This window comes from Epinephelus moara, chromosome 18 (assembly GCF_006386435.1).
Source record: "Epinephelus moara isolate mb chromosome 18, YSFRI_EMoa_1.0, whole genome shotgun sequence".
Classification (NCBI taxonomy): domain Eukaryota; kingdom Metazoa; phylum Chordata; class Actinopteri; order Perciformes; family Serranidae; genus Epinephelus; species Epinephelus moara.
The window spans coordinates 30988946-31016347 of record NC_065523.1 but is presented as its reverse complement, the minus strand read 5'-3'; the positions used below and the strand labels follow the sequence as shown (position 1 = coordinate 31016347).

The 27402-nt window shown below is 40.9% G+C and overlaps 1 protein-coding gene across 3 annotated transcripts; it reads right to left on the bottom strand.

Moving 5' to 3' along the window:
* Positions 1-57: 57 nt before the first annotated feature.
* LOC126405014 (E3 ubiquitin-protein ligase RBBP6-like) lies at positions 58-22492 on the bottom strand. 3 transcript variants are annotated; one of them, XM_050068505.1, is made up of 19 exons: positions 21811-22492; positions 17837-17942; positions 16156-16204; positions 11389-11433; positions 11167-11249; positions 10895-10991; positions 10596-10738; positions 9666-9838; positions 9399-9502; positions 9083-9253; positions 8688-8839; positions 7248-7353; positions 7100-7166; positions 6821-6863; positions 6415-6723; positions 6066-6203; positions 2628-4874; positions 2089-2188; positions 58-1939 (listed from the first exon to the last, which is right to left on the bottom strand). In XM_050068505.1, the coding sequence occupies exons 1-19, from the start codon at positions 21974-21976 to the stop codon at positions 665-667; spliced, it is 5574 nt and encodes a 1857-aa protein (XP_049924462.1). In that variant the 5' UTR covers positions 21977-22492; the 3' UTR covers positions 58-664. The 3 variants fall into 3 exon arrangements, with proteins under 3 accessions (XP_049924462.1, XP_049924461.1, XP_049924463.1); XM_050068504.1 differs by having other exon boundaries at positions 2089-2191; positions 21811-22490; XM_050068506.1 differs by having other exon boundaries at positions 2089-2191; positions 10596-10735; positions 21811-22490.
* Positions 22493-27402: the final 4910 nt, after the last annotated feature.

Genomic DNA, 27402 nt, shown 5'->3' with positions numbered 1-27402 from the left:
GCTTCTGTTAGCCTACTTGCTAATGTCTAACAGCAGCAGAAAGCATGACAGAAAACATTTTACAGATGTTTCTTTTTATTTCCTTCAAAACAGGAAGAACAAAAATTTCCTCTGGTAAATTATCTTATCCATCCAGCAGCTGTTTTTAAATTAAACATTTACAGAATTAAAAATAAAAACAAAATACAACACAGAGGTTCAAATCATAAATATTCACAGTATGTTTCAAATTAATCACAAACTCAATAACCCTCATATGTGCACTCTTGTGCTTCTGTCTGAGGCAAATCAAATTTCTGACTGACCTTTCGTCAAACATTTCCTCCACGCACACTGTAACATCGCAGCGTCAGTATATAAACCATAGTTGGCGGATAGTCCTGAGCAAGAGCATGTGCAAATTCCTTGAACTGAATAATTCAAGACGCCCAAGGTTCAACATTTGCTTTCATTCACATTCATTTTTATATAGTTTAAAGTGCTTTTCCTTCACAATTTGTTCACTTTCATTTTGGATGATGCATATTTGATGTGAGATATCTTAAGGTGATACAAAACAGTATCCCGGGAAAATAAAATGAAGTTTAAAAAATAAAATCAGGCACTTTTTGGACACAGAAAGGAAAAACATCATTCAAGTAAATTAAATTTTTTTCTTTGAGAATCAAGGTAACGTAACTGAGCAGAGCTTAGTGCGGTCGTCCTCCTCTCTCCACCTGCCGTCCGCCTTTCCACTGCTCTCCTCTTCACTTTCATCTCTGCTTTTCTTTGCCGTCTTCTTGTGTTTGTGTTTCTTCAGCTCCCCCTCCTCCAGCAGCTCCGGGGAGGCTCGTCTCTTCTCCTTTTTGTGCTTCTTTTGTGTCGTCTTCTTTTCTTTTCTCCTGTCGTCCCTGTCGTTCTCCTGGCTTGCCGATGAGCTGACGCTGTTGCTGCGGCTGCTGGGCCTCTCCCCTTCCTCCAGCTCTCTCCCTCCTTCCTGCCTGGTCTGTCTGTCCAACTCAACGGTGTCATCCTCTCGTCGACTACCTCTTTCTCTCTCCCTTTTGACTTCTTTTATCACCTGCTGCAGCTTCCACTCTGCCTTTTCAACCTTGCTGTCATCTCTAAATCTATTCTGCACTGTTTCCCACTCAGGGCTGCTCATTCTGGGCTTACTGAGCTCTGACCCAGAGGGGAGCAGGTCTCTCTCCTTACGCTGGCTATGGGAGAGGGAGGGTGGGGAGTGGTGGGTCCCTGCAGGTCTGTTTCCTGATAGATCTTGGTGAATGTGATAGTAGTAGGGCTGATCTTTGTCTTTAAATTTGGAGTCCATTAACGTGTCTCTATGTGATTTGTTGGTATCATGATCAGGCAGTTCATTAGCTCTGCTGCTTGAGGATTTCACGCCAGGACAGCCACCCGGATCGCCCCCTCGCTGTCTGTCTCTCCTCTCTGAGTCATGTGACATCGAATAAGAGTAGGAGTGAGAGGAGGAAGGGTGATTCCTCTTTGGGGAATCCCTCTCTTTCCTCCTGTCTCTCCTTCTCTCCTCCTCCCTTGTTCTCTCTTTTGATCTTTTGCTTTCTTTCTGCCTATCCCATGATCTCTCACTCTCCCTCCCTCTGTCTCTATCCCTCCGTCTCTCCACCCCCACCCTTTTCTCCCTGTCTCTGTCTGTAGACAGGTCAGTTTGGTCTCTGCCACTAGAGGGAGCCAAACTTCTGTGTGAACTGGTCAAACTGGGGTTTTTCTCTTTCTCCCTGTCCCTTCCTCTCTGCATTTCCACTGACCTCTCTGTCTTTTCTTCACTCTCTGTCTCCCTGTTGGTTGGCACCTCTGCTGTCACAGACACGGATGGCGGAGGCATAAACATTGCAAGTGCATCTATTTGATCTTTGATCTCTCCTTCATCCCGCTCTTCTTCCTCAGACTCTTCCTTCTCCCATTTGGAGCGAGGGACCTGAGACAGAGTGTGAGGGCGTGAATTAGACATGTAATTTTTAGTTTCTGCATGTATGTATGTATGTGTGAGTGACTTCAGAGAAACTGTATGAAACACAAATGATTCTACAAATGTTGTATTTCCACAGGCCGTGCTCACAGACACACCTGTATGAGCACAAGTTCGTCCTGTCCGTCTGCAGTGCTGTCCTGGGTGTATTCCTCCAGGGTTTTCACCACTGTCTTCCTCTCCTGATGGTCCTCGTAGCTGCTGTAAATAACACACACACAAAATGCATCTTAGTTCTCATCTTTACAATAGAAAAAGGCTTCTAGGCTTTCATGAAACATTTCTTAGACAAGTATGTTAATGGAAAGGTTTTACGTGTGTAACCTATCTTAGAATATCTGATAAGGTGCTATTTTGACAAGAAATTATTCCCTAACTATTGACTAAAGTTTGCCAGTTTGCTACACAGCACTATATATTTAATCAACCTTGATTCAGTCCTCGCCATCAAGTATCTGCTGCTCCTTTCGATGTAGCGTCTATTGTGTATTTCACTTTTATGTAAATGTGTTTTAATTTGAGCTGTCTGGATGTGATATGATGTGTTTTAATGTTCCTTTTTCCTTTTTCATAGCAGATTTTGCACATGCCATCCAAAGTAGACAAAGTATTTCTATTCCATTCTGAATATTCTGACCTGCCATCGTCCACCGTGGTGTCTGGTCTGTCATCGTGGCTCTCATTTCTGCTCCACTGTGACTTGGACCTCATTGCGTCATCATCTTCTTCTTTCCTCATCCTCCACCTCAGTCCCTCCATCAGCTCCTCCTTTGGCTTTGACTCACCAAACAAGTTTCCTCTATTTTCCTCGCATGTGATTTCCCCCTCTGCCCTCTCCTTCCAGGTACCTGCCACTAACTCTGCCATCTCTTGTCCTTCCTTTCCTCCCCACATGCTCCTTCTCTCGTCCTTTGCCACCTCTTCTCCTTTGCTGGCCTCCACCGGCTCTCCTTCCTCCCACTGGTTTATACTCTCCTTCTTCTCCTCCACTTCCCTGAGGATACTGTGCCATAAGTCGAAGTCCTCTTTCTTCTCTTCAGTGTCTTCTTTCTCTCCTGCAATTTTCTCCAACATCTCTTGCATATCATCTCTGAAGGTAGCTTTCGCCCATTTCTGCTGTGCCTCTCTTTGGTCTGGTTTTGTTTTTTCTTCAGACGCACCTTCGATGTCTCTGCTGGATTCCTTCTTTTCATTTCCTTCGATGTTCGTCTCTCCTCTGTTTAATTTCTCACCATCTTCTTTATCAGCAGTCTCACTTTCTTCCTTTGTTTTTCCTGTGAGGCTCTCTAAATAAGACAAGTCCCGTTTTTCAGTTTTCTCTTCCTTCTTTTTTCCATCCAGGTTTATATTGATGCTTATCTTCTTCTGTGGTTTCACCTTTATCCCTCCCTCCCAGATGTCTGTCTCTGTCAGAGGCAATGTTTTCCTCTCCTTTTTCTTCTCTGGTTTTGGCCTGCTTCTCTCAAATGGATTCGGGGATTCACTCTTGCAGGTTTCAGGGTCCTCTGCAATTTCAGTTTTCAGGCATTTGCTGCTTTGAGCCTTATCAGAACTTCTCTCCTCTCCTTTTCTTTTTCTTTTCTTCTCTGATCCTGAGTCAGAAGCTCTCCTGCCTCCAGGGTGTCGGTCCCTGCCTGCCTCTTCCCTGGGCTTCTCTCTATGCTGTCTCTCCACATCATGCCTGAAGTCTGAATGTTTGCCTCTTGGCCGTCCTTTCTCTGATTCCAAATTCCTTTGTTCTCTGCTTTTTCTTTCACAGTCTTTATCCAAACGTTTATGTGGTTTCACAAGTGCTTGGGCTGATTTTAAGGCATCGCTGGCAGTGGATTTGTCCCGTGCTGGGCTGCCATCTTTGCAGGCATCTGGTTCAGTGTTGAGCTTCCTCTTGTTCTTTCTGCAGTCATCTGTTGAGTCAGGGGATGATGACTTCTCTCTTCTATGCTCCTCATGCTTCTTTATGCTGGTCTGCTCATTTTTTAAAGTGCTGAGATTCTCCAAATTCTTAGCAACTAGCTGCTGGCCATCTTTACTTCCTTCTTGCAGTTGCACCTCCTTGCTGCCCTTTGCAAGTGTTGCTGGCAGGCAGCTGTACTTTTCAGTGCACCTCTGCTGAAGTGCCCTTGGCTGAGCTCTGTCTTCACATGGTGTGGAACGTCCATCACTGGACGACTGAGAGGGAGGGGACCGGCTGTCATTGGACGAATGAGATGGAGATGAGCGACTGTCGCTGGATGACTGAGATGGCGTGGAGCGGCTGTCACATGAAGACTGAGATGGTGTGGATTGGTGGTCACGTGAAGACTGAGATGGAGGGGAGCGGCTGTCACTGGATGACTGCGATGGAGGGGAGCGGCCATTCCGGGCGGCGCGTCTACCTTGGAGTCGGTTGTGAGAGTCCGAGTTAGAATGGGAGTGATTTCTGCCTTCATCTCTCTCCCCCCACTGAGGAGGAGGAGGAAGACTTAGAAGGGGAAGTGGCAGCTGGTGGAAGTGGCCGACATAGCTGCTGAAATATTTATCGCACCACTCTTTGTACTCCCGTTTCCACTGCAGGTATCGCTCTCTGTCCAGCTCCAGGCTGCTAGCTTGATTCACGTGCTGAGAGTACGGGTAAGTAGCTGCACTTCCTCCTGAACCTCCCGCTTCCCTATGGGAGTGTTCTCCTCGCTTCCTGTAGCTGCTCGAAGCTGATTTCTTACTGTGGTGCCGACTTTGATGGCTGTTCTTGTGGTCATCTGATGGTGACTTGGATCTGGAATGGTAACCCGCTCTAGATGATGACGACGAGGACGGTGTGGGGGAGCGTTTGTAACCATAGGTATAGGAGCGGGAGGAATGAGAGTGGGTGTGGAGGTGTCTGTGGCGGGAGTAAGTTGAGTGGGGCCTGGAACAAAAAAACATTCAGTCGTGTCATATGTCACACATTTATTATTGCTAGAGTCATCTCTACATCAATTCCCATTTCACCTTTTTCTGTTATTACTTTAATGTGTCCTCCATAATGTGCCGAATATCTTTATATGATCATCTGCTCCAGGTATGCTACTGCATTACGCAGCCTACACTGTTACATGTAGCTACACGCTAACATCAGGGAAACCTGTAATGATGGTTGCTGATGTTGTTCACAACAATTTCTTAGTATAATTTTATGGCAAATTACAATTAGTGCCTCGTGATTGTATGACTCGGCTAACCAGTCAAGCTGCAGTTTACATCCATGCTGATCCAGACTTACTTAATGTATGTAGTGAAGACTCTTAAGGAATGTAACAAAAAAAAACTAAGTGTATTTATTGGCGAAACACACACAGTTTCTATGATCTACACAATCAGCACAGTTTCTAGGTGGACACCCAAGATTAGTGTCACCATTTCAGTATCTGACCAAATGTCTCCCCTTCAGTAACGGCCAGAGAAGCATTTTTAAAATACACTATAATGTCACAGTGAAGTTGACCTTTGACCTTTTGGATATAGAATGTTATCCTATTATATACATTTGTGTGAAATTTTGTCATTAGTAGCGTATGAATTCTTGACTTATGGCCAAAAACATATTTTGTGAGTAGAGCTGCAAGTCATCAACTATTAAATTAACTGCCAACTAATTTGATAATCGATTAATTGCATTGAGTAAATTTTTTTAAGAAAAAAAGTAAAAAAAAAAAAAAATCTGACTCCAGACTCTTAAAAGGACAATATTTTCTGGTTTCTTTACTCCTCTGTGACAGTACACTGAATATCTTTGGGTTGTGGACAAAACAAGACATTTGAGGACGTCATCTTGGGATTTGGGAAACACTGACTGACATTTATCACAAATTTCTGACATGATATAGACCAAATAACTAATCCATTAATAAATGGAATAATTGGCAGACAATAAAAATGCAGTCCTATTTGTGAGGTCTCAGTGACCTTTGACCACAAAAATCTAATCAGTTAATTTTTAAATCAAAGTGGACATTTGAGTCAAATTTGAAGAAATTACACAACTACACAACAGAGGCATAAAGTGGAATAAACACACACAAAAAACTAAAAAAAAAAAAAAAAAAAAGGCACAAAATACCTGGATCTGCCTTTGGACCTGGAGCGTGATCTGGATCTGCTTGAGGAGCGAGAGTAGGAGCGAGATGACTTGGACTTAGAGGACTTTGAATTACTGCGAGAGGAGGAGCTTTTGTGCGAAGATCCTCTGTGAGGTGACCTGAGTGACAAAGATAAAGGAAGAGGAGGTGGAAACTTCACACTACTATCAGTATATTGTCTCCATACTACAATATCTCTGCAGCTGTAAGGCCACTGTAAAGTCTCCTTTGTTGCATGGAATTGAAACAACTGGTAAATTCATTCTCACTGAAATTAAACAAGGTAAGTCATTTAATACCAAGATGCTTTCAGTTACTATGCACTCTTACCTTTCCTTCTTCTTTCTCTGATGCCTGTACCACTCCTTGGGGATGAGGGCAGGGATAGAGGTAGAGGGGCACAGGGAAGGGATGGGGGCACCCTGGAGGTTTGGGAGAGTCCACACGGGCGCGGCAGGTGGGTATCCAGGTGGGTAACTACTGAGAGGTTGCTGAGCTGTGAGGAACGTGTGAAAATGAGGGGAGGGAAAGAGAGGTGGAGGAGCTGTGGGATATGAAATGGAGGGGGGAGGACGCTGCTGCTGCTGCTGAGTGTTTGTTTCATTCCAGCTTTCAGCGGGGCGAGAGGAGGAAGAGGAGCTGTGGGGAAGAGAAGAAGGAAGAGGAAATGAAATCAGACTTGAAACAGAAGGTGGTCAAAGTCAAATACAGTCTTAAATAAAGAAGCTCCACTGACCTCTCCCAGGTCGTTGGTGGCACAGAGGGTTTCAGGGCTGGACCTGTAGAGTCAGTGGTTTTATTTGTGTTAGAGATGTTACTGCAGTTTTCAACATAATACATCAGTAATTTGTTTACTCAAATAATAAGGTGACAAACACATAATGATTAATACTGACAGTATAAGGAATAAACAGAAAGAAACACTGCTTCTTGGGCTATATCCTGGGAAATAAAAAAATTTATTTGGATTTGTACTTTATTTGTTTGTAATGTGAACGTAGCCTTTGTCACTCACCTGAGGAGGGCTGCTGTAGATTAACGCTGTCTGTCTGCGGCTGCTCTGCCTCTGGAGTAAGGTTCACCTGAACAGACACAAACATCACAGATTTCATACAGAGAAACTTTGCTGAAAAGTGTGTGTGGTTGTATCTGTGTGTCCTCACCAGTGGTATCAGCTGTGATGGAGCATCAGTGGGGTCTTTGGGTGAAACCGGTCCAGAAGGGGCAGCAGAAGCCGCTGAGTCATCGTGTGTCTTTTCGTCAGCCTCTCTGAATAAACAGCAGATACATCAGAGTGCCGCATGAACTCAACATCAGCTGTTTACCAGTTCTTCAGTCTCAAATCCAAAGTGCCATATTTTGATTGCACCAAATGTTCCTCTTCGTGTACAGGAGGCTGTTCTAAATGTTTTCAGACTGATGCTGCATTTACTTTATGCTAAAAATCATTAGAATGACATAACACAATTATTTCCATATTCTTTCTTAATGTCACTCCTGTGAGGAACCCTTTAACACATTCAGACCTTCAACTCGCTCCAACTTAAACTGTCAAAAGAAACCAATATGTCACCTACATAATGCCATCTGATTATCAAAACACCAGTTTCGTGTGAAAACAGGGTTCCATAGAGATTTCTGTCCACACTGAAACAACTGAACAACATAAAAACGTCTTTACAGTTGACAAACTGCAAACAACAAAACTGTGCATCAGAGCCAACATCGGTTTTGGAATGTGAAAAACAAAATGGCCGACAAAGTCATCTGACAAAATCATCATAGATACAGCAGCTCTGTTTTATCATCAGCTATATCAACATTTTCAGGTTTCATTTTCTGTTCTCAGTACAGATTATTAAGTGTGAAAAAATTCACATTCCATCTGTGATAACTGAAATGTAACAATGGCAGTCTATAAACACAGGGGCCACCTGAAAAGCTGGTTCACGCATTTCCAGCAGGCTGCATTACTGTAATGCACTTTTTGCTGGACTGACAAAGCAGATATTAAAGAAACTCCAGCTTCTTCAGGATGCAGCAGCAATATCTTCTTCTTTTCGCTGGCTCCCAATAAAACAAAGAATTGATTTTAAAATACTTCTTATTGTTTTAAATGTTGTTAAATGATTTACTTCCTTCCTATGTTGCTGATATGCTCACAGAGTACACACCTAAAATCAACTCTCAATCAGCTCATGGTGCTTTTGGTCATTATGGTCCAGTAAACTATTCTTTGGTGTACTAGCAAACTGTGTTGAATGATCGATCACCAAAGCATCTGAGATGGATCGTTTTTCACTCAGCACCATAGATGGTAAAATTATGGGTTAAATACAGCCACATGCTGTATTTGTAATATGCAACTGCCTTGAAGCTGTAATCCTTAAGATGTCAGTACTGGGTGATTCTGCATCACCCCTGGTTACCATGGTAACAGACAGTGTGGTTTAACACTACAGCAAACTCTCCTTGAGCATCTGCTTCCTCATAAATCAAACTGAAGGGGATTACAACTTTAAAATCTTCAGGATTAGAACTTTAAGGTACCACTGCAATAAATCTCATGTTTTAATGTTTGAGTTGTTTATGTGTGTACTTACCTGTCAGGTATCTCCAGGTGGCTTTGCGTAGGCTGGAGGGAAGTGCTCGGCGTATTAGGGGCAGAGGCTGGCTCTGTTGCTGTGGGCGGAGCCACACACACTTGAGACAATGGCGGTGAGTCTGCAGCCTGTGAGCGGGGCATGAGAGGGTCCTAAAGGAGGAGCACAAGAGAAATAATATAGTACAACTAACTACAAAGAATAGCTACACATTAAAACACAAATTTCTTGTTAGTTTAAATATGAGGAATGCTGCTTTCTAACATTTGTTTCAATGGTTTTTAGAGGAGGAGGACTGTCACTCTGAGACCTGGCAAACATCTGATTGTAAAAAGGAAACAATAATTATTCTGCTCCTGAGTCACACTGATGCAACACATCATTATGAGGTTCACCTGCTGGCTACTGGTTGGCAGGTGAGGCTTCTGAGGTTGGCTCTGCACAGCGAGAGGGGGTGGGGTGGGGGCAGGGCTCAGTGTCGGGGTTGGATTTTGGGACTGGGAGGTCCCGCACCCTCTTTTCCGGGTTTTAGTGTAGCCTCGCTCTTTCTTAAAGTTGTCCACAGCCTGTGTTTGGAGAAACAGGCCGACAGAAAGCTGAATCATGTCAGAATGTTTCAATACTACTGGTACAAAAAATATTTATGTAATTCTCTCCATTCCCTCAGAACTACAACATCAACACATATTTTCCATCCATCTGTCAATTCACCTGTCGGAGAAATTTATTGGCTATCAGGCTGTCAGGTGAGACTTCTGATTGGCTGCAAGTGGGGCAGACGTGTTCCTCTGAATCCAGTAAAGTGGTGCGAATACCTGAGCGTGAGATAAAGACGGGTGAAATGTAAATATGGAGACAACAGCAACTTTAATTATGTTGTGATGGACACAGTATATCAGGACCAGAATGACTTTTAAAGTACAGCAAGTGTACATAAGTTTATCTGTGTGTGTGTGTGTGTGTGTGTGAGACACTCACAGTCGTCACAGTAACTGTTTCCACAGCAGGGTATGAGCACAGCGTCATTCAGCAGGTCATGACAGATCAGACACAGGAGTTCCTCGGGTAAAGGATCCTCCTCCTCTTCTGACTTGGGCTGCTCCTGTGGAACGAACGGAGGCCTCTCCTTCTTGCCGATGGCGTACGCCTCACTACGGACAGACAAAAATACAAACACTGCACATTCACATTTGCTTTCATGTGTTTAGACAATGCGTTAAACCAAAGTGGCTTTAAAAGTATATGTTTGTGTCAGCTGATGAGCACAAACTGACTGTTGTCACTGATGCTGTGACATTTCATATGAACAACAGTCTCACTAATTGTGGCCATGATGTCACTATTATCCAGGTCATAAGATATCTACAAGGATCTACACCATTATTCAAGAGGCATTTCTCCTGAAAGGTGGGGAGTACCGGTCACATTCCCGTGTTTGATGTGCTCAGGTGACGTCTCCAAGAATGTACAAGCTAAATTCAATTGCCTTTGACTTGACATGCTAATCACTTCTGATGTAATAAAGTGTAAATAAACCATTTAAAGGTCCAGCGTGTAGAATTTAGGGGCAGCTATTAGCAGGAATAATATATAATTTTCATAACTGTGTTTTCATTAGTTTATAATCACCTGAAACTAAGAATCATTTTGTTTTTGCTGCCTTAGAATTAGCTGTTTTTATCTACATACAGAGCGGGCCCTCTCCCAAGGAGTCCACCATGTTTCTACAGTAGCCTAAAATGGACAAATCAAACACTAACTATTGGTAGGGCCATTTGTGGATTGCATTGGCAAGTTCTTCTACATGTTTGGCACATGGGAGAAGTTCCAGTTTTGCAACCTCACCGCTAGATGCCACGGAATCCTACACACTGGACTTTTAAAATTAAAGTGACGGTTTTAACTCACGCGTCTATGGCAGGAATCGCGTAACGTCCACAGTTGGTCAGCATGGCTCCCTTCATGTTGGGATCGTCCACCTCTACCATGAAGGAACGAGGGATGCCTGTGCTTTTCTTTATTCTCACAGGAGGCTCGTTGTTTTTATCCTGCTGTCAAACACACACACGTCTGCATTTAATGCTATAGGCTTACAGTCATGTTGGCATTCAACACACACACAAACTCACACAGGATAGCAGAAATGTAAAGACACACACTTCAAATAAGTGAGGTTTACGCTGGACTGCAAAATACTCTGCTCTTACCCCGCTGTTGGGACAGTTCCTGATGTGGTGTCCAATATTTCCACAGCGATAACAGGTGTAGCTTGAAGGAAGTTGAGTACCAAACTTTTTGTTGTAACTAGAGAAAGAGACAGAGATTAAGACGGGGGTAGATGAATAAAGAAAATGATGGAAAAGAAAGGAGAGATGGAGTAAATTAATGGAAATCGAAAGAAGGAGAGACACGGATAGAAGTTTTAAGGGGACAGACATGGGGATGAAGAAGGAGCTCTGACTGCATTACAATAACTCACTTCATGGAGTCGTAGTTGGACTGGTTGATCACAACGCTGAGCTTATCCTCCTCTGACACATCTGCTTCAGCCAAGTTAGCCATCTGCATGTACACACATGAACGTATGTGTACAACAGACACAGTGATGTCAGGTCAAACAAGAGGATCAGTGTTTAATTGCAACTGACACATGATTCAGCATAAATATGTATAAAAACAAAATAGAAAAGACAGGGTATACCTTGGAGATAAAAGGTAAGGCACCGGAAGAGTGCTGGTCGTCCATCTGTTAGAATAAACACATAATCAGTTTTACGGATGAAGCGTGAGAGCGTGAGCGTTACATGTCTTGGGAAGAAACTGAGAGCTCATATCTACTGGAAAAGAAGTTTTGCTCCAATACAAAACCATTTGTCCTTCTAAACTCGATGCTGCCATGTCTTCACTTTTATACCTGTATGAGCTGGTGTAAAAGTTTACACCAGCATCCAGTCATACACAGTGGATAATGCATGTCTGTTCTCTTCCGAGGATTACTGCCTCAGCACCTCCTGCCACTTGTCATCCCTTTAAACTCCTAAAAATGAAGAAGCCAACAACATAGTGCTCCCTGGGAGTTTTCACCTGTCAGGACAGCGTTTTGTTGGATATAAAACATCTTGGCGTCTCCCTCGGCGCCTCCTATCACCTTAATTCTTTCTTGTTTTTGTGGATCTGTCCTTGGTTTGTTCCTCTACTAGGCTGGAACAGATAAGGGAAACCGTGACAGCTAAATCACCATGTCAGACAAGAGAGGACACCTCTTCAGCAATGCTAGCAGCACGGCTCTACTGATGGAAATGCTGATCTCTCGGCCCATGTTTAGTCTGGACTGAAATATCTCTACGGACTGCCATTAAATATTCTACTAACATTTAAAGTCCCTAAAAGATGGCTTTGGTGATTTTCTGACTTTTCACCTAACACCGACAGCTGTTCAAAATTAAAATTCGTCCAGTACTTTAGACCAAATACCTGCAAAACTAAGACATTCCTATCAGTCTGACACCTCTTCTTGACACGCAGCAAGCCAGTAAGTGAACTCTGAAGCACGACAAAGTGTCCAGATATACTTCCAGACACAACAACATTCAGATAACCTATCGAGCCCTGAGCGAGCAAAAGGAACAGCTTGCTGTTGCTCTGAAAATAGGTGGGAGGTGCACAAAGCTCCGCCAAAACAGAGCCAAGGGCGAGCGTTTTTTTTTGAATAAGTGACACATTGCTTGCACTGTTGGTTAACACACAGAGCAGGTTAGGACAACCTGATGTTTGCTTGCTCGCTTGTTGGCATCACATCCAGTTCGGAGGAGGTGTCAGCTGTGTTTAGTGCTTATTATCAAATAGCAGCATGTTATCAGGTTACACTAACAGAGTGAATGTGGCAGGGGTGGGACCAGGTCACAAGTAAGCCTCAAGTCGCTGCACTTAACTCAAGTCAAGTTCCAAGTCCTAAACTTTGAGTTTCGAGTCTTAAACAGGTCATTATGTGCTCTTCACCACATGTAATGCCATTTACACAACAGAATAATAAAATATTAAACTTACAAAAATCATGAATGCTTTTTTGAGGGTGTATTAATTTGTTAAAACAAAGTGGGACTGAACTTAATCATTTAATAAAGTAGTGTCAATGTTGCACTTTCATAGCACTCGTCTGACACTGTAATTTTCTCTTCCCAAATTTGGAAGACATTTTCTAAGACTAAAAGTGATAATGTATGTTGTATGTCTACTTGAAATTAAAAGATTAATGTTAACTTTCGCTGATTCAGGAAGTGAAGGGAAATAATTTGATTCAGGGTACACTTTTTAAATAACATACTTTTTAATCTTTGGAGAAAGATATTGAGAATTTTTTTTCAAAAGGCTCAAATCCAAGTGAAGTCACGAGTCATTGGTGTTAAAGTCCAAGTCAAGTGGAAAGTCTCTTTTGATTTTGTGGAGTTTAAAGTAATCAAATCTTTGACTCAAGTCCACATCTCTGCGACACAGTAGAATTTATACCCACTAAACATTAGCATGCTAGCACTTTCATTGTGAGGACGCTGACATTAGCATTCACCTAGACATAACACTCACAAATAATACAGCACATGCTCATCTTTATACTGCCTCAAACGTATTTTTAACAAAATAAGATTTGAAAAACCTTATCAAAAGCAAAATATTCACACAATAACACGTATTAATCATGAACACAAGTTTAAAGTCGACACTTCAAACTTCTAAGTTACTGTTTCATTTAAAGTCCAATGTGCTGGAGTACAAACTGACTGCTCTGTATTATATTGTTCACAGCAGTACGATAGATCTTCCTGTCTGGCTTGATTAAACCTCAGCCAGATCTGATGAAAGACACTGTCAAGTTGCATTATGGGAAATATAAGATATAGTGTTTTTAATGCTTGAGGCGCACTGGGGACTAAAAGTTTGAACATCTCATCTTCTGCTGTTTCGATTTTAACTTTTCTTTTTAAAAATGTCTTTTTCTGGTACTCCAAATTTGTGACAATGCAACTCTGAATCGCAACTTGTCCAATTTCTAGTATGACTCTAGTATATGCATTTTTTTTTGCAGTTTAATTAATGTGGATTTAACAATCAATCATAAATGTCCAATGATGACAGATACTGACATCTCCAAGATGTGTTATCTGAGGTATCATCTGTGTGTGTATCTGTGTTGTTCTCTCCAGTGAAGTCAAACACATAATCAATACATAAGACAGCTTCATACAAACGACTTTATTGGCAGAAAAACACAAAAGAAAAAAAAGTTTGTGTAGTCCAACAAAGTACTAAGAGGAATGGCAGACACTTCTCCTACTGAGAAACCAGAGAGAAAATCAGGTCAGGTCAGTGCACACTGATTCAAGTGAAAGCTTTTGAGATGTGCTTGAGTTAGTTTACAAGATAACAAACAAGACTGGCACTGCAAGAATCCAGCATGAAATAACAGTGCAGCACCACTTGGTTTCTGAGGAGCGGGTTTAAGAGAGGCACTGTTTATTTGCTCCTACGTTAAAGCTGAAACACTGTAAATCTAGTCTGAATTATAAACCCTAACAGAGGTAGTGTATAGGTTTCATTTCCAAAGTCTGAAGACCTCTAAGACATTCATTTCTTTACTGGATTTGAAGAGTTTGATTAGTGTTATTGATACATTTCCGGAGCATCTGTTCACTTCACTATGTGCAGGATTCAATTCAAGGAATACTTCACCCCAAAAGTAATCAGTTGTATATTAATTACTCACCAAGTGTTAGGTTAAATTCCTGAAGAACAACTTGTGCAGTTAATCCAAGTCTCATTTATCCGGTCTAATGCTGTGTACTTCCAAAACATTCATTTTCACTAAACCTTACTTATGAAAACTATACCTAAAATGAAACTGATCTAGGCTCTCTTCAAAGCCAGACTCCATTGACAAAACCAATAATTTTACCTCACTGAAGGCTGAACACAGGAGCTGCTAATCTGCCACTGCCTCGATCTGTAACTTGTTTGTCTAATTGTGTGAATTTGCTGAATCCGAATTAGCCCGTTAAAACACCCAAATCTCACAGTAACACAAAGAAATTAACTGATCGAGGCAGTGGTAAACCAGCAGCTCCTGTGTTCAGTGAGGTAAAATTACTGTTTCTGTCAATGGGGTCTGGCTATGAAGAGACTATAAATAGGTTTAATTTTCAGTTTGGTTTTAAATAAAACCTTTTAGCAAAAAAAATGCATGTGTTTGGGAAGTTCTGAGCATATGAATGAATAAATGAGAGTTGGATTATAATCCAAGTCATGTAGGTTTGTAAACGGATGTTTTGATAAATTTTTGCCACTGTTAAACGCTGACCCTTATGACTTTAATTCATCAAGAATTCTCACCATTTTTGGATTCTTTGTTCACATGAGGCATGCATGAAAAACATAAAATCTAACATAAAATGTGGTGAGTCATTGATATACAAAAGGTCATTTGGGGGAGGGGAAACATTCCATTAACCTGATACTGCATTAAAACTGCCTTTAAACTAACTTAGACTTACACTAGCACAAAACTAATACATTTATCTCCATGTTTTTAAAGATGTCTGAGGGCGAGTGCCACAGCAGCTCATGGAGAAGAGCCTACTGGGCAATGACTGTTAGCAGCTCATTAAACAACAGTTGGGTTTATCAGCTGAATAGCTGGCCTGCATGATAATGTTTGACCCGCCCGAGCGGCTCCCACCACCCACAGACAGATACTGAATGATCCTCTGGTGACACACCAACTTGTTAAATTAACAGCTGAGGGCCTTTATTAAAGATAATATGTACAAATATACTTTACCTTATGGTTAATCATACAGTGCTGGTTAAAGTGTAAACCTCACTTCTCTTTCTTGTACACGATTTGACTGCCAATACTGCTTTTTATTTATGTAATGTCATTTTAAAATATGATTTATCTCAGAGCAGCAGCTTTCTATAAATCAAATCCTGAGTAGAACACTACTTCCTCTTTGCAACAGGAACTTAGAGAACCAGAGGAAATAAAGGCTTCCGATGATTTAGCTTCTGGTTTCACTTGTTTAAATAAGTGGTTCTTAACTTTCTTATTGTCACTGACCCTAAAATTGATCCACAATAGGTCACAGACACTCATTTCATAAGATTTTGCTTCAGGGACCTCCATCTGACAAGATTTTGGTTGTTAGATATGATTAAGAGCAGAATACTATAGTTTAAATTACAGGTGATAACAGTGGAGGAAGTGAAACCTATGATCAGAATAGTTGCTCTCACTCACATTGGGCTTACTTACCCCTGGAACTCCCTGAAGGACCCCTGGTTAAGAACCACTGGTTTAATCCAATCATACTAACGCCAACATACAACTAATGCTGAGATATTAGGCCATGCTAACAATGTGTGTGTTTAGTGGGGCTGCAGGAGAAGAGGTGCAGTGGGATGTGGTTTGGTTACGTACTGCTTTGAAGGCTCCAAAGGCGTGGGGAAGCTGGACATCTGATCGCTCACTGAAACATAAAAATAAATTGTTTTTAAACCAGGTGCTCATGATACTTTAACACCCTGGAAACAAAAAATAGGGCTGATATGAACAGTTTATTGGCACTACTTTACATCAATAAATAAGAAGGAAAAAGTACAAAATATAAATGTCAATACAATCTTTAAAGTGAATCACACATATCATGAAAAACTTGTTTAACACTTCAGGCGGTGATTTCCTACATGACCCAGAATTCCCCCACAGGCAGTATAAACTAGTTTTGCTGAGCTGTGAGTCAAGACATTGCTGTTGAGTTTTTGGCACTTTGAGCACCACAAGCTGAGTGCCATCTAGTTCCATTATATTGGAGAGAAAGCAGACATCTCTTTGGCTGATATCTCCAACACTCAGCAACTCACACCAAAACAGTCTAAATTGATACATGGCATTACAGGTAAGAGTAAAATTACATGGTTTTGATTTAGGGGATGGCTGGAGGTTGACAAAGTGTACAGTTATTTATTTCATTTTCTTGCCCAACCTGTAGTTTATATGGAAAATATTATATTACTTTAGTTGAACACACCTTTATTCTTCTCTTTTTTATGATGGGTTTCTCTTAGTGTCTCTTAGTGACCTAATTAACTCTACAAAATGTCAAACACTCAACCCAACAATAAAGCTGAGCCATGAATGCCACTTTAATTCACACACAACAGTTTTAACAGTGTTAGCAAAATGTGTTTACAGTGAATCTGTCCTTTAGTTTAAAATCTGATGTTAAGCTTAATGTAAGATGAGGATGTAAAGCCTTTAAAGTGACTCAAAGTTAAAGATTCCTTGGAGGCCCTTTGAAGCTGAGTGACTATCAGTCTGCATGTGCTGGTGGAGAATTGATTTTGCTGCATTTAATCTTGTGGCCAGCGTTCTTTAGCCCTCATTCCTCTCCACCCGTCTGCATGGTGCTGACGGGGCTAATCACATGACCGCCAGTCTGTTCCAGTGAGGTCTTTTCCTGCTTTCCATGCATAAAACCCACACCACTGCTGGCTGTCCTGTCTAAGCCTGACTAATATCTGGGTAATCCCTGTGAACGTCACCATGGAGTCACACTTCTACTCTTTCCTCTTCTCCTGTGGGCATATTTGATCATGCAAGTGTTACGCAAAAACCCTGTTCTGTTAACTGTCGGCCATCAACTGAAAGATTCAGGCCTTTGTACTGGGTCATCATGAGGATGTTTAGCTCTGTCATTTCATCACCATTGTGATCCTGTACCTGCAAATACATGCTGCTGCTCACAACTGTCCATATAAGCAAAAACTCCAACCTTCACTGTGCTTTTTATTCTACTAAGAGCTTAGGATCTACATTTACTGTGAACAAAAGCAAGTACATGCATTTTAGACAACAGTTTTCTTACCTATACATGTTCCAATTTTGAGGCTGATGCCTGGGCTCCAGTATAAGCTCATATTTTGATTTATTATGACACAACTGTGCAACATTTCCTCATATTTTTACAATAAAATGATCGACTGCTGAACCTGACGCAGAAGCTGAGTAAGATTATTGTGAAAAGTTCTACTACTTAAACACTTGTAACACTGCAGGACTTCAGCTACAGTATGTGCCAGACCAAAAAATTTACACTTACACGTTGCGGATCTTGCTGCTCGAGCTGGACTTTGCTCCGATGATTGGGATTCTCCTGATGATGACAGAGGAGCCCTTGGAGATCAAACCTTCATCATCTGTGTACTCTGACAGGGAGAGATGGAGAAAGTCTAAGGATCAGCTCACACAAAATGATTTCTGTGTGGTAAATATTTAACACCATAAGAAAATCTCTCTTCTTCAGGGTTATTGAGAAACTTAGCACCCTTCGCTGACATGCAGTTAATGTGAGAATGACACATCAAGCCGACAGCAGACTGTTGGTCAATGTTGAGCCATCAGTGCACGTCTGTAGCCCTAGCTTCGCCTTAGTCTTTGTGGTGTGTCCCACACCATTGGCCTTCGTTGGCCTTTGTCCACTTTTCTGTAGCGGAGACAGTGGAGATCGTTGGTGAACTAAACCACTCTAACTGGCAGTTCAGCTCAGTGCCGAGAAGAGAAACGGAATTGAGGAAAGTAAACAAACAGCTGAAGTCAAGATGGAGTGAGAATGTCGGTTTGATGCGTCTGGGCCTTTACACAACTAGTCCGGGACTGTTACAAGAATGATTTCATTTCAAGTCTTTAGTCTTGGCTTAATTAATCTACTGCTGCAAGCGCCGATTATTTTCATTATCGGTCAATCTGCTTATTATTTTCGTTTGAAGTCTCGGGCGGCAGCCTGCTGGAGTTGCTCTTAGTCGTCTTGTGTTGTACTGCTATTGTGATTCTATTAGGCACTGGATTTTGCTTTCGCTCCTTGAAAACACTTCTGTCTTGTATATTTGTACATTTTGCCACATATTTATCAACCAATCAATTTTATTTATAAAGCCTCACAGGGCTTTACAGCATACGAAATCCCTCTGTCCTTATGACCCTCGCAGCGGATAAGGAAAAACTCCCCCCAAAAAAACTCCTTTTAACAGGGGAAAAAAATGGTACAAACCTCAGGAAGAGCAACTGAGGAGGGATCCCTCTTCCAGGACGGACAGACGTGCAATTGATGTCGTACAGAACACTAATACTCTACTGTTCTAAAAAATGTCTTAAAATAAAAATGACCAAAAACTCAAGGTGATGTCTTCAGTTGGTTTGTTTTGTCTGGACAAACACTCAAATTCCAAAGATATTCACTTTCTTATTAGAGAGGCCGGAGCCAGTGAATTACTGGTATTTCTTATTTAAAAATTACCTAAAAAATTCATTGGTTATTAAAATAGTTAAGTTTCTGTTGAGTGACTAATCAGTTTATCGACATATTGTTTCAGCCTTAGATTAACAAATTCTACCTTTTGTCAATCTGCTAAATCTAGACAGTAAAGACCTGATATTAATTTCACAGCTGGGTAACCTCTGACACCAGTCTCACATTACTCTGTGTCAGTGTTGGACAAAGTACTCAGATTTTTAACTTGAGTTAAAGTAGTAATACTAAAGTATAAGAACACTCTGTTACAAGTAAAAGTCCTGCATTTAAAAACTTCCTCACATAAAAGTACATAAGTATTAGAATAACAAAATACTTAAAGAACCAAAACCAGAAGTGCTCATTGTGTAGAATGGCCCTTTTCAGAGTCATATTTATTATTGAATTATAATCATTAATACATTCATGTGTTCATCACTTTGATGTTGAAGTTGGTAAATGTGGAACTCATTTAAATTGCTCTATATACTGCTGGGTTGCAAATTACAGTTACTGATACAAAATAAACTAAGTAGCTAATACCTAAGGCTTTAAAATGAAGTAGGGATGCACGATAATATCTGCACGTCATTGGTATATCGGCCGATATCGGCTTTAAAATGAGCTATCAGACTCGGCCCACCAACATGCATTTTCTTATTTTGCACAATGAATGAATATTGTATACATTGAAAAGTATTGTATTTCACATCTCCATCTGCTGGTGGGCCATCACGATAAGAATATGCATGCATAATCTGATGTTAATTCTGCTACAGAAGAGACTTGATGATCACTAAAATTAGGTGGGGAAAAAAAGTGGATATATCGATATCGGTATTGATTATTAGTCAAATGAGACGTTACATATCGGCAAAAAAAAATCCAATATAATGCATCCCTAAAATAAAGGTAGTGGAATAAAAAGTATACTACTTATTTACCTCTGAAATGAGTAGAAGTATGGAGTAGCATAAAATGGAAATACTCAAGTACTAAAGTACCATTCTTGAGTAAATGTACGAAATATAAGATATAAAAGTCACCAATTTTTATATCTTAAGTACTAGTGTTAAACACATTAGCATAACACACACTTTATTTCTATGTTAACGCACATTTAATTTCTGTTTTATTAGGAGACCTGCGAGGTCCCTATTGTTTTTCTCCCGATTATTTATATATATATATATATATATTATTATTATTTTTTTTTTTTTTCTTCCGCCCATATGATTGCATTTTTCACTGCCTGAACATACCCCAAAACTCACCAAACTTGGAATATAAGTCACACCTGGCGAAAAATTTTATAATCTATTGTCGTCCTGAATTTCCACCACTAGGTGGCGCTATTATTAAGGAAAGTGCGTTTTGGCTCATAACTCCCATATACTTTGTCGCACATTCAAAAACCTTATATCCACGCGTTCAGTGAATTGTGCTGAATCTTGTGGTATAGGCCACGCCCATTTCCGCCTACCGTTTTTTTCCGCAAATTCGCAAAATGTCGCAAACCTACTTTTTCGAACTCCTCCCAGGCAATTTCACCGATTGGCATGAAACTTTGCACACAGCATCTGTGGACCCTCCCGACAAAAAGTTATTAAAAGAATTTTGATATTCCAAACAATACTCAAGTTATTAAATAGCAACTTCCTGCAGATTTCGTTCTAAACAGGAAGTGCTGCATATCTCCACATTGGTGTATCCGAATGACATGAAACTCAGTTTACTACTTCCCCATGAGCCCCTGAGGCTCTGTGCAAAATGTCAGGCGATGACCACCAGGTGGTGCTCTTTAAATTGAAGTATTTTATATCTGAACATCGGTTGGGCGGATTAACACGAAACTTGGTATAATACTACTAACACTACTTCTTGTAATTCTCTATTCTTCTAGTCGGAGCAACTGTTACGAATCATTTCCACTTCTCATTCTGAACTGCTGAACTGTGAATCACAGTAAAGTTAAGGAACATATTGACACTCTTTGTATCCTGCAGTGTGGTCGTCAGGAAACCACAATGCTGCATGACACAGCACTGTTGTCACACTCACATCTGATTAAAGAAGCCTGAAAAGTCTGAATCTACTAATCCATCCTATCATGTATCTATTAAATCATTTTTTTTTAAAATTACCTGATTGTACACGTTCTGTAAACTCTTACAGCTGGAGTTGTATGTAAATATTTGGGTGGGTTGTGCTTTCAGTGGAAGCGCATTTCTGAGAGTATGATGGGTTTCAGAGTTTATCTGCAGGATACTGAAACTTCTCTGAGGCGATACCATCAGTCATAGCTGCATATCAGGTTTTGTCATATTTTCTTTTCTGCCTTCTGTGTATTTAGTGACTGCACCTACACTGCAGCAAATTCTCATCACTGATGATTCATATAGTGATGATTTTCATTTACGTGTGTGTGTCTGGCTAGGCTTAAATCTTATGGTCATGACTGGGCTGTGCTCCTACCCTACCTTTGCTATATTTATCCCATGTCTCTCTTGGCACTATCACATGCATGGCACTGACCGGGCTGATCCACCACCACCACCAGGCCGTTCAATTACAGGCATGAGGCGTGCATGCAGCAGCAATGTGTCCCATTCATTAGACCGCTTTTGTTCTTGCTTGACTTTTCTGGACCCCCGTCAAGCTGAAACAGGTGACGCAACCCTCTGTCCCCACACAGCTGTCAAACACGGACCACGTGCTTTCTTCCAAAGTTCAAACTGTCAGGATAAACACACCCTTATCAGTCCATAACATATGGTTTTTATTACCTTCTTTGCTCTGTGCGTCAGTGATCTGCAGGTCGCAGTCCCCGGCTCGCAGCTTCTCCCTGCCCATAATCTGCCTCTTCAGATCCCTCAGCGTGATGTGCGGGCCGTCAAACACCACCGTGTCGTAGCTGAGTTTGGAGGAGAATTTATAGTGAACATGAGTCATGCTGAAAATAAGCAGAAAACCTCGCCCCACGCTGCCAGGGAGCCGACAGCTGACAGTTTGCCGGCGGTGACAGAACACCTGTATCGTCAGTTGCAATGGGAGTAACAAAGTTAGCTTGCTAGCTGCCGTTAGCCGCCGGTTGCGTCGAGCGTCACGGGTCTGCGGCTAACAAACTGTTAGGTCGTCAATTACCAACTGCCCGTTAAAGTGGCGTTCACGGGATGACATGTCCCGGCGTCTGGTGGAACAGCGGCAGACACTCAAAGCAAAGCGCCCTCAGTCCGTTTCGGGTCTAATGTGAACTTTTATCCCGGCTAACGGCGCTGTGAGCCCGGAGAGTGCTCGCTGACAGAAACCACCAGCTGTTTCCACAAGCAACGGCTCGTCAGCACAGCGCGAGCTCCATCTGATGCTGCGTTCAGGACGCCCCCGCACACTCAGAATTTCAAGCATCAAAGTGATGACTGCAAACGCACTTATTTCTTGTATCATTAAAATTATAAACAATGTTTGTCCAGCCGCTGTTGTTAAAGGTTTAATTTTGAAATAGATTATTGTGATTTTAAATCATTTTGATTTAATGTAGTGTTTTATTACATAGATGATTTAATTTTTAAAAAATACTTTTTTATTGTCATATCATATTATGTATCTTACTCATTACAAAGCTCATGTACTGGTGACATTTATTTCTATATTTTTTTAAGTGAGAAATTATGTGAATAGGTGTGTGACCCAGTGATACATCAGCACAATAAACTATTATTAATATACAATGATAAATATAAAAGATAACAACAATTACAGGGCAGGTTTGAATTTTAAAGTATGTTATCGGAATTTTGGTGTCATACAAAAATATCTATGATTCCATTTCATATTCACGGTTTGTAACCAGTTTTTCTTCTTTCAGTATTTCAACCTTCCTGTACAGCAACATAAGGCTAAGAATTACTAATTAAAAAAAACAAGTACAAAATTAACAGGAAAATAAATACATAACATTCAAATTCAAAAAAAAGTTTTTTAAAAAAGTGTTTAATAGTAATTTTGACCACTTCTTTTCACAAGGAAGTCGTCAAACATGATAAACATTATCATCATTATGGGTAAATATATTCATAAACGTGAATGGAAAAGCAGTAAATCCTCTTTAATTTGTTTCGAAAAAGAATTTAAAAACTGTTTATCATCCATAAAGTTAGTATCTAAGAATAATTAGTCCCTTATTAACTTATATAAAGTCATGTACAAGTCTGTTTCATCATAAATTATAGTCCTTGTAGTTCAAATTTGTTAACAGATGCTCAAATGACAGTGCAGGAGCAGCTCCAAAAATGTGTCAGGTTTCCATTCGTGCATTTGAAAATCATTTTAAAAAGAAAAAGTAAGAGGACAGATACTTATCCAGAAACATAAGAAAAGAGGCAAAACCCCACACACACAAAGAAAAAAAAAAAAAGATATAAAGATGCTATTACTTAAATATATACGTATACAAGATACGAGATACTAGAACTTTTTCCCTTTTGTGGATATTTAATCATAGCCAGGTATGTTGTAATGGGTCAAAGTCATGCATGCTGGCCCACTGTCACTCTCACTGGAGCACTTTACAGAACAGAGTGTTATCAGTAACACCTGTGCTTTTCCCACTATGATAAGTCAAAATGTCTGCTGCAAGAGAGGCCTGTGCACTTATTTTTAGTATGGGTATTGAATTCTCAGGGGAAAACAATAAATATAACATACAACAGATCAAACATCTATAAAGGGAAGAGACTCAGGAATTACAAGCTATAACTAAAAGAAAGAAAAACAGATGGCAGACATGTCAGTCCCCCTCTTGTAAGAATAGTTGCGATATCCAATCCAATATAAGACATAAAAGGCTCCCATATTTCATAAAACACATCACCTTTCGAGTGCAGGGCACATGTCAAATAACAAAATAGCAAACCACAAAACAAAAAAAGGAAAGAAAGAAAAAAGAAAGAAATCATTAACATTTGTGACAATGTCTAAAAACCCATATGCCTATTTATATGCCTTCATCCAATTCAGGATTTAGTTTTGTCCAATTTTCCTCTGTACACCTGAAGGCTGCATCTTGCCTCCACACACAGAGCAGTGCACCTGTTTGGACTCGGGGGACAGCAGACAGGCTGGCTCAAAGAAAACCAGATTTACACCTCATGATGATTAAATAATTGATTTCACTTGTCCACTTCTTCTGTTGGAGATCTGACGTCTTGATATTGTTTTTTCTTTAATAAACTGCATCATAGTCCCAGAGGGAGTCACACTCTGAGGCAGCCAAGCTCACCGAGACACAGGACCACAGAGGAAGAAACACATTTATATTTTTTAGAATCATGATGTGGTGATAATTTATTTTCAATGCACACTTTTAAATTAACTGCTTGTGCCGCGTGTGTAGCCTAAAATATCCACTAGATGGAGACAATGCTCCATTTATGATGTTCAAATGTGTGTGTTGGTGTGTGTTAGTTATTAGATGAGCTGTGTTGTAGTGTGCAGTCAGTCTGAAAGGTTCATATCTTGACATGCTTCGTCCTATAGCCATGGTAAAACATGCTTAATTGTCCTGACTGAAATAAAACCTGTTTTATTAGACTGTAGACCTTAGGCTGTGCAATCCTATGCCAGTGAGGTTTTGCATCAGTCAGTGTGTGTGATTACAGTACAGCCGCAAACTGATGTTCCTAATCATTATAAAAATCCATCACAGTTGGATTTATTTTAATCTGGAATGCCTGAAATGCCAATTCTTCACATCAGCAATTACATCTGTGATAATTAGGCTACAGCTGAATAACACGCTTCACTATTGATGAATCACTTTTTGATTTTAAGAACTGCTCTTAAAGCAATAGCTTGACATCTTGTGAAATATGCTCGTTTGCTTTCTCGCAGAGAAAATCAATGTCACCTCTCATGTCTGTACATATGAAGCAGTGAGTTAGCTTAGCTTAGCATGGACGGTGGAAACGAGAAAATGTTAGTCTGGCTCTGTCAGATGGTAACACAGTCCACCTACCTCTGAAGGTCACTAATTAAAATGCTATATTTCAGTTGATTAATCAAAACAAAAGTTATAGTTTCAGTCTTCATGCCAGGGTAAACTAAACTACCCACCTGTTGTCTCCAGCTTTATATTTAACAGACTAACACTGCATGTGAGTGGTATCGGCCTTAATTTACTTACCTAACAATTGGTAAGAAAACAATTCAGATCATTCATTCATTAATTTTCCACAACCACTTATCCTGTTGGGGGTCACAGGGGGGCTGGAGCCTATCCCAGCTGACACTGGGTGAGAGGCAGGGTACATCCTGGACAGGTCACCAGACTATCACAGGGCTGACACACTCACATTCACACCTACGGACAATTTAGAGTCACAGAGTCAGAGTGAGTGTCTTTGCTGTACCTTTAAGTTGGAATGTGTTAGTACTGTCTCGTCGTGTTGGTAGCCCGCTTATTACCCACAGCCCAGAAGAGCTGGGGAACATCAACAGTCAAGAAGAGAGGGTTACATTAGCATTGCTGTGGCTCCCTCAACAAAAAGCCTACAGGATTTCTGCATTGGATTTTGGATTATTACAGAAAATAAACAAGCAAACCAAAAACTATGATACATAAATGTTTTGGTCAGCAAGATAATCCTCCCAAATGAGCACCACTTTTATGATTTTTGTAGCCTGAATGCAATCGCCAGAAATAAAACACTAACGTTAGGCTATAAACGAACTACACCGTAGTTGCATGACTTCAACGTCCCTTCTACAATGAGGCTGTAAAGCTGTGTTCAGCGTGATGACGTCCTGTAGCCTCATTTAGCCACTTGTTAGCAACCACCTTTTTTATTCAAGACACGTTAAACTTCAAAATTCATGAGTGGGGTATTTACTGATGTATTTTATGGTGCAGAACAAAATGTGAAAGTCTTGAGCTTGTGTTAACCACAGACCTTATTTCAGGCATCCAACCAAAAACCTACTGACTTCAAGACAATTGGTCCAGGAGTGCGAAAATGCTAACTCATTTCTGGGTTTTAGGACTTGTTCCTGGGGCACTTTATAAGCGTATTCTCAAAATGTCAAACTATTCCTACGTCTAGTCAAAACTGGACTATAACTGCTTGTGACCTTAATGTATTTTAATAAATTAAAGTATCATATCATTCCAAATAAAAATATAATTGAAGCTAGCTCACCACAGTCTCTACACTAAAGGTGGAAGAGCAGAAATGTACAGCCTACACAAGTCCTGAGGAAAGGAGGCAAGGTGGTGAGGATGTGAGGAACTGAAGGGAGGGGATGAAGACAAGACGTAAGGTAACAAGCCATGCAGGCAAGTAGCTTAGGAAGCAGGAATCTTCTCTGACATCATCACCACAGGTTGGTGGGACACACACACATACACACACACATGGTGAAGCCATAAGACCAAGGTTTACTGCAAGCTGATTGGTTGGATTCAGATAAATGGAGGGAGAGAAGGAGTGATGAGAGAGGAGTGTTTGAGGAAGTGTTTTGCACTCGGTCCTCTCTCTCCGCGGCTCCTCGGTCTCTTGCTCTGTCTCTCACTCCCCTGCCTGCTCTGCTCAGAGGAGGGATTTGCCCTATCTTCCCTGGCTTAGCGCACCATTGTGAAAGCAGTGGGAGGATGGAGAGATGCAGAAGGAAAGAGAGAGGGAGAGAGGATGAAAGGAAAACAGCTGCTGCCTTTAAACTGATGTTCTTCTTATCGTGATATGATACAGGACATGTTCAGTGACTCAGCCATCAAAGAGCTGCTTGGAAACAATTATATCCTCAGCTTTGTGTGTGTGTGTGTGTGTGTGTGTGTAAATTCTTGATGGCGAATGACGTGTTTAAAGGGGAGTATATTACCGCGTTCACGTGTTTGTCTGTGGAGGCCCATTTCTGCCAAAAGAAGCAAAAAATAGACGACATCTTAGGAATGATGAAAAATACACATAGTGAATCCAAATTTTGACATGATGAGCCAAAAGTTTGATTTTTGGAGACAGTCGATCATAATTTTGTCTTAAATAATGATTAACGAATGAACTTTAACATTCCTAACTTTAAAGAGTTGCATGTAACTCTTGATAACGACAGTTGATCATTAAGTGTCACTCCGAAGTCGTCAAAATCTGGCACTTGGGCAGTGACAGCGTTAGATGATAGGTTGCTGGTCGCCATTATAGTTAAATGGCGCTTGGCAGCGTCAGGGGGAAATGCGGCAGGACACAAACGAAAGTTAAGGCAAGGAAAGTCTGAGTAGGGCAGGCGGGAGATGTGGTGGATGGGTCAAACAAATACCGACTTTCACTGGGAAGAACAATGTTTGTGTCCTGTAAGATTACAGAGCCAAACCCTGTTATTTTTTCCTC

Bases quoted from the DNA above. Each gene is read 5' to 3' on its own strand.
- LOC126405014 (XM_050068504.1), bottom strand. From the start codon at position 21,976: ATGACTCATGTTCACTATAAATTCTCCTCCAAACTCAGCTACGACACG. The intron at 17,943-21,810 runs GTAATAAAAACC...TCTCCCTGTCAG, and splicing joins TGACGCACAGAGCAAAGAAG to AGTACACAGATGATGAAGGT. The intron at 8,840-9,082 runs GTGAACCTCATA...CTCCTCCTTTAG, and splicing joins TGCCAACCAGTAGCCAGCAG to GACCCTCTCATGCCCCGCTC.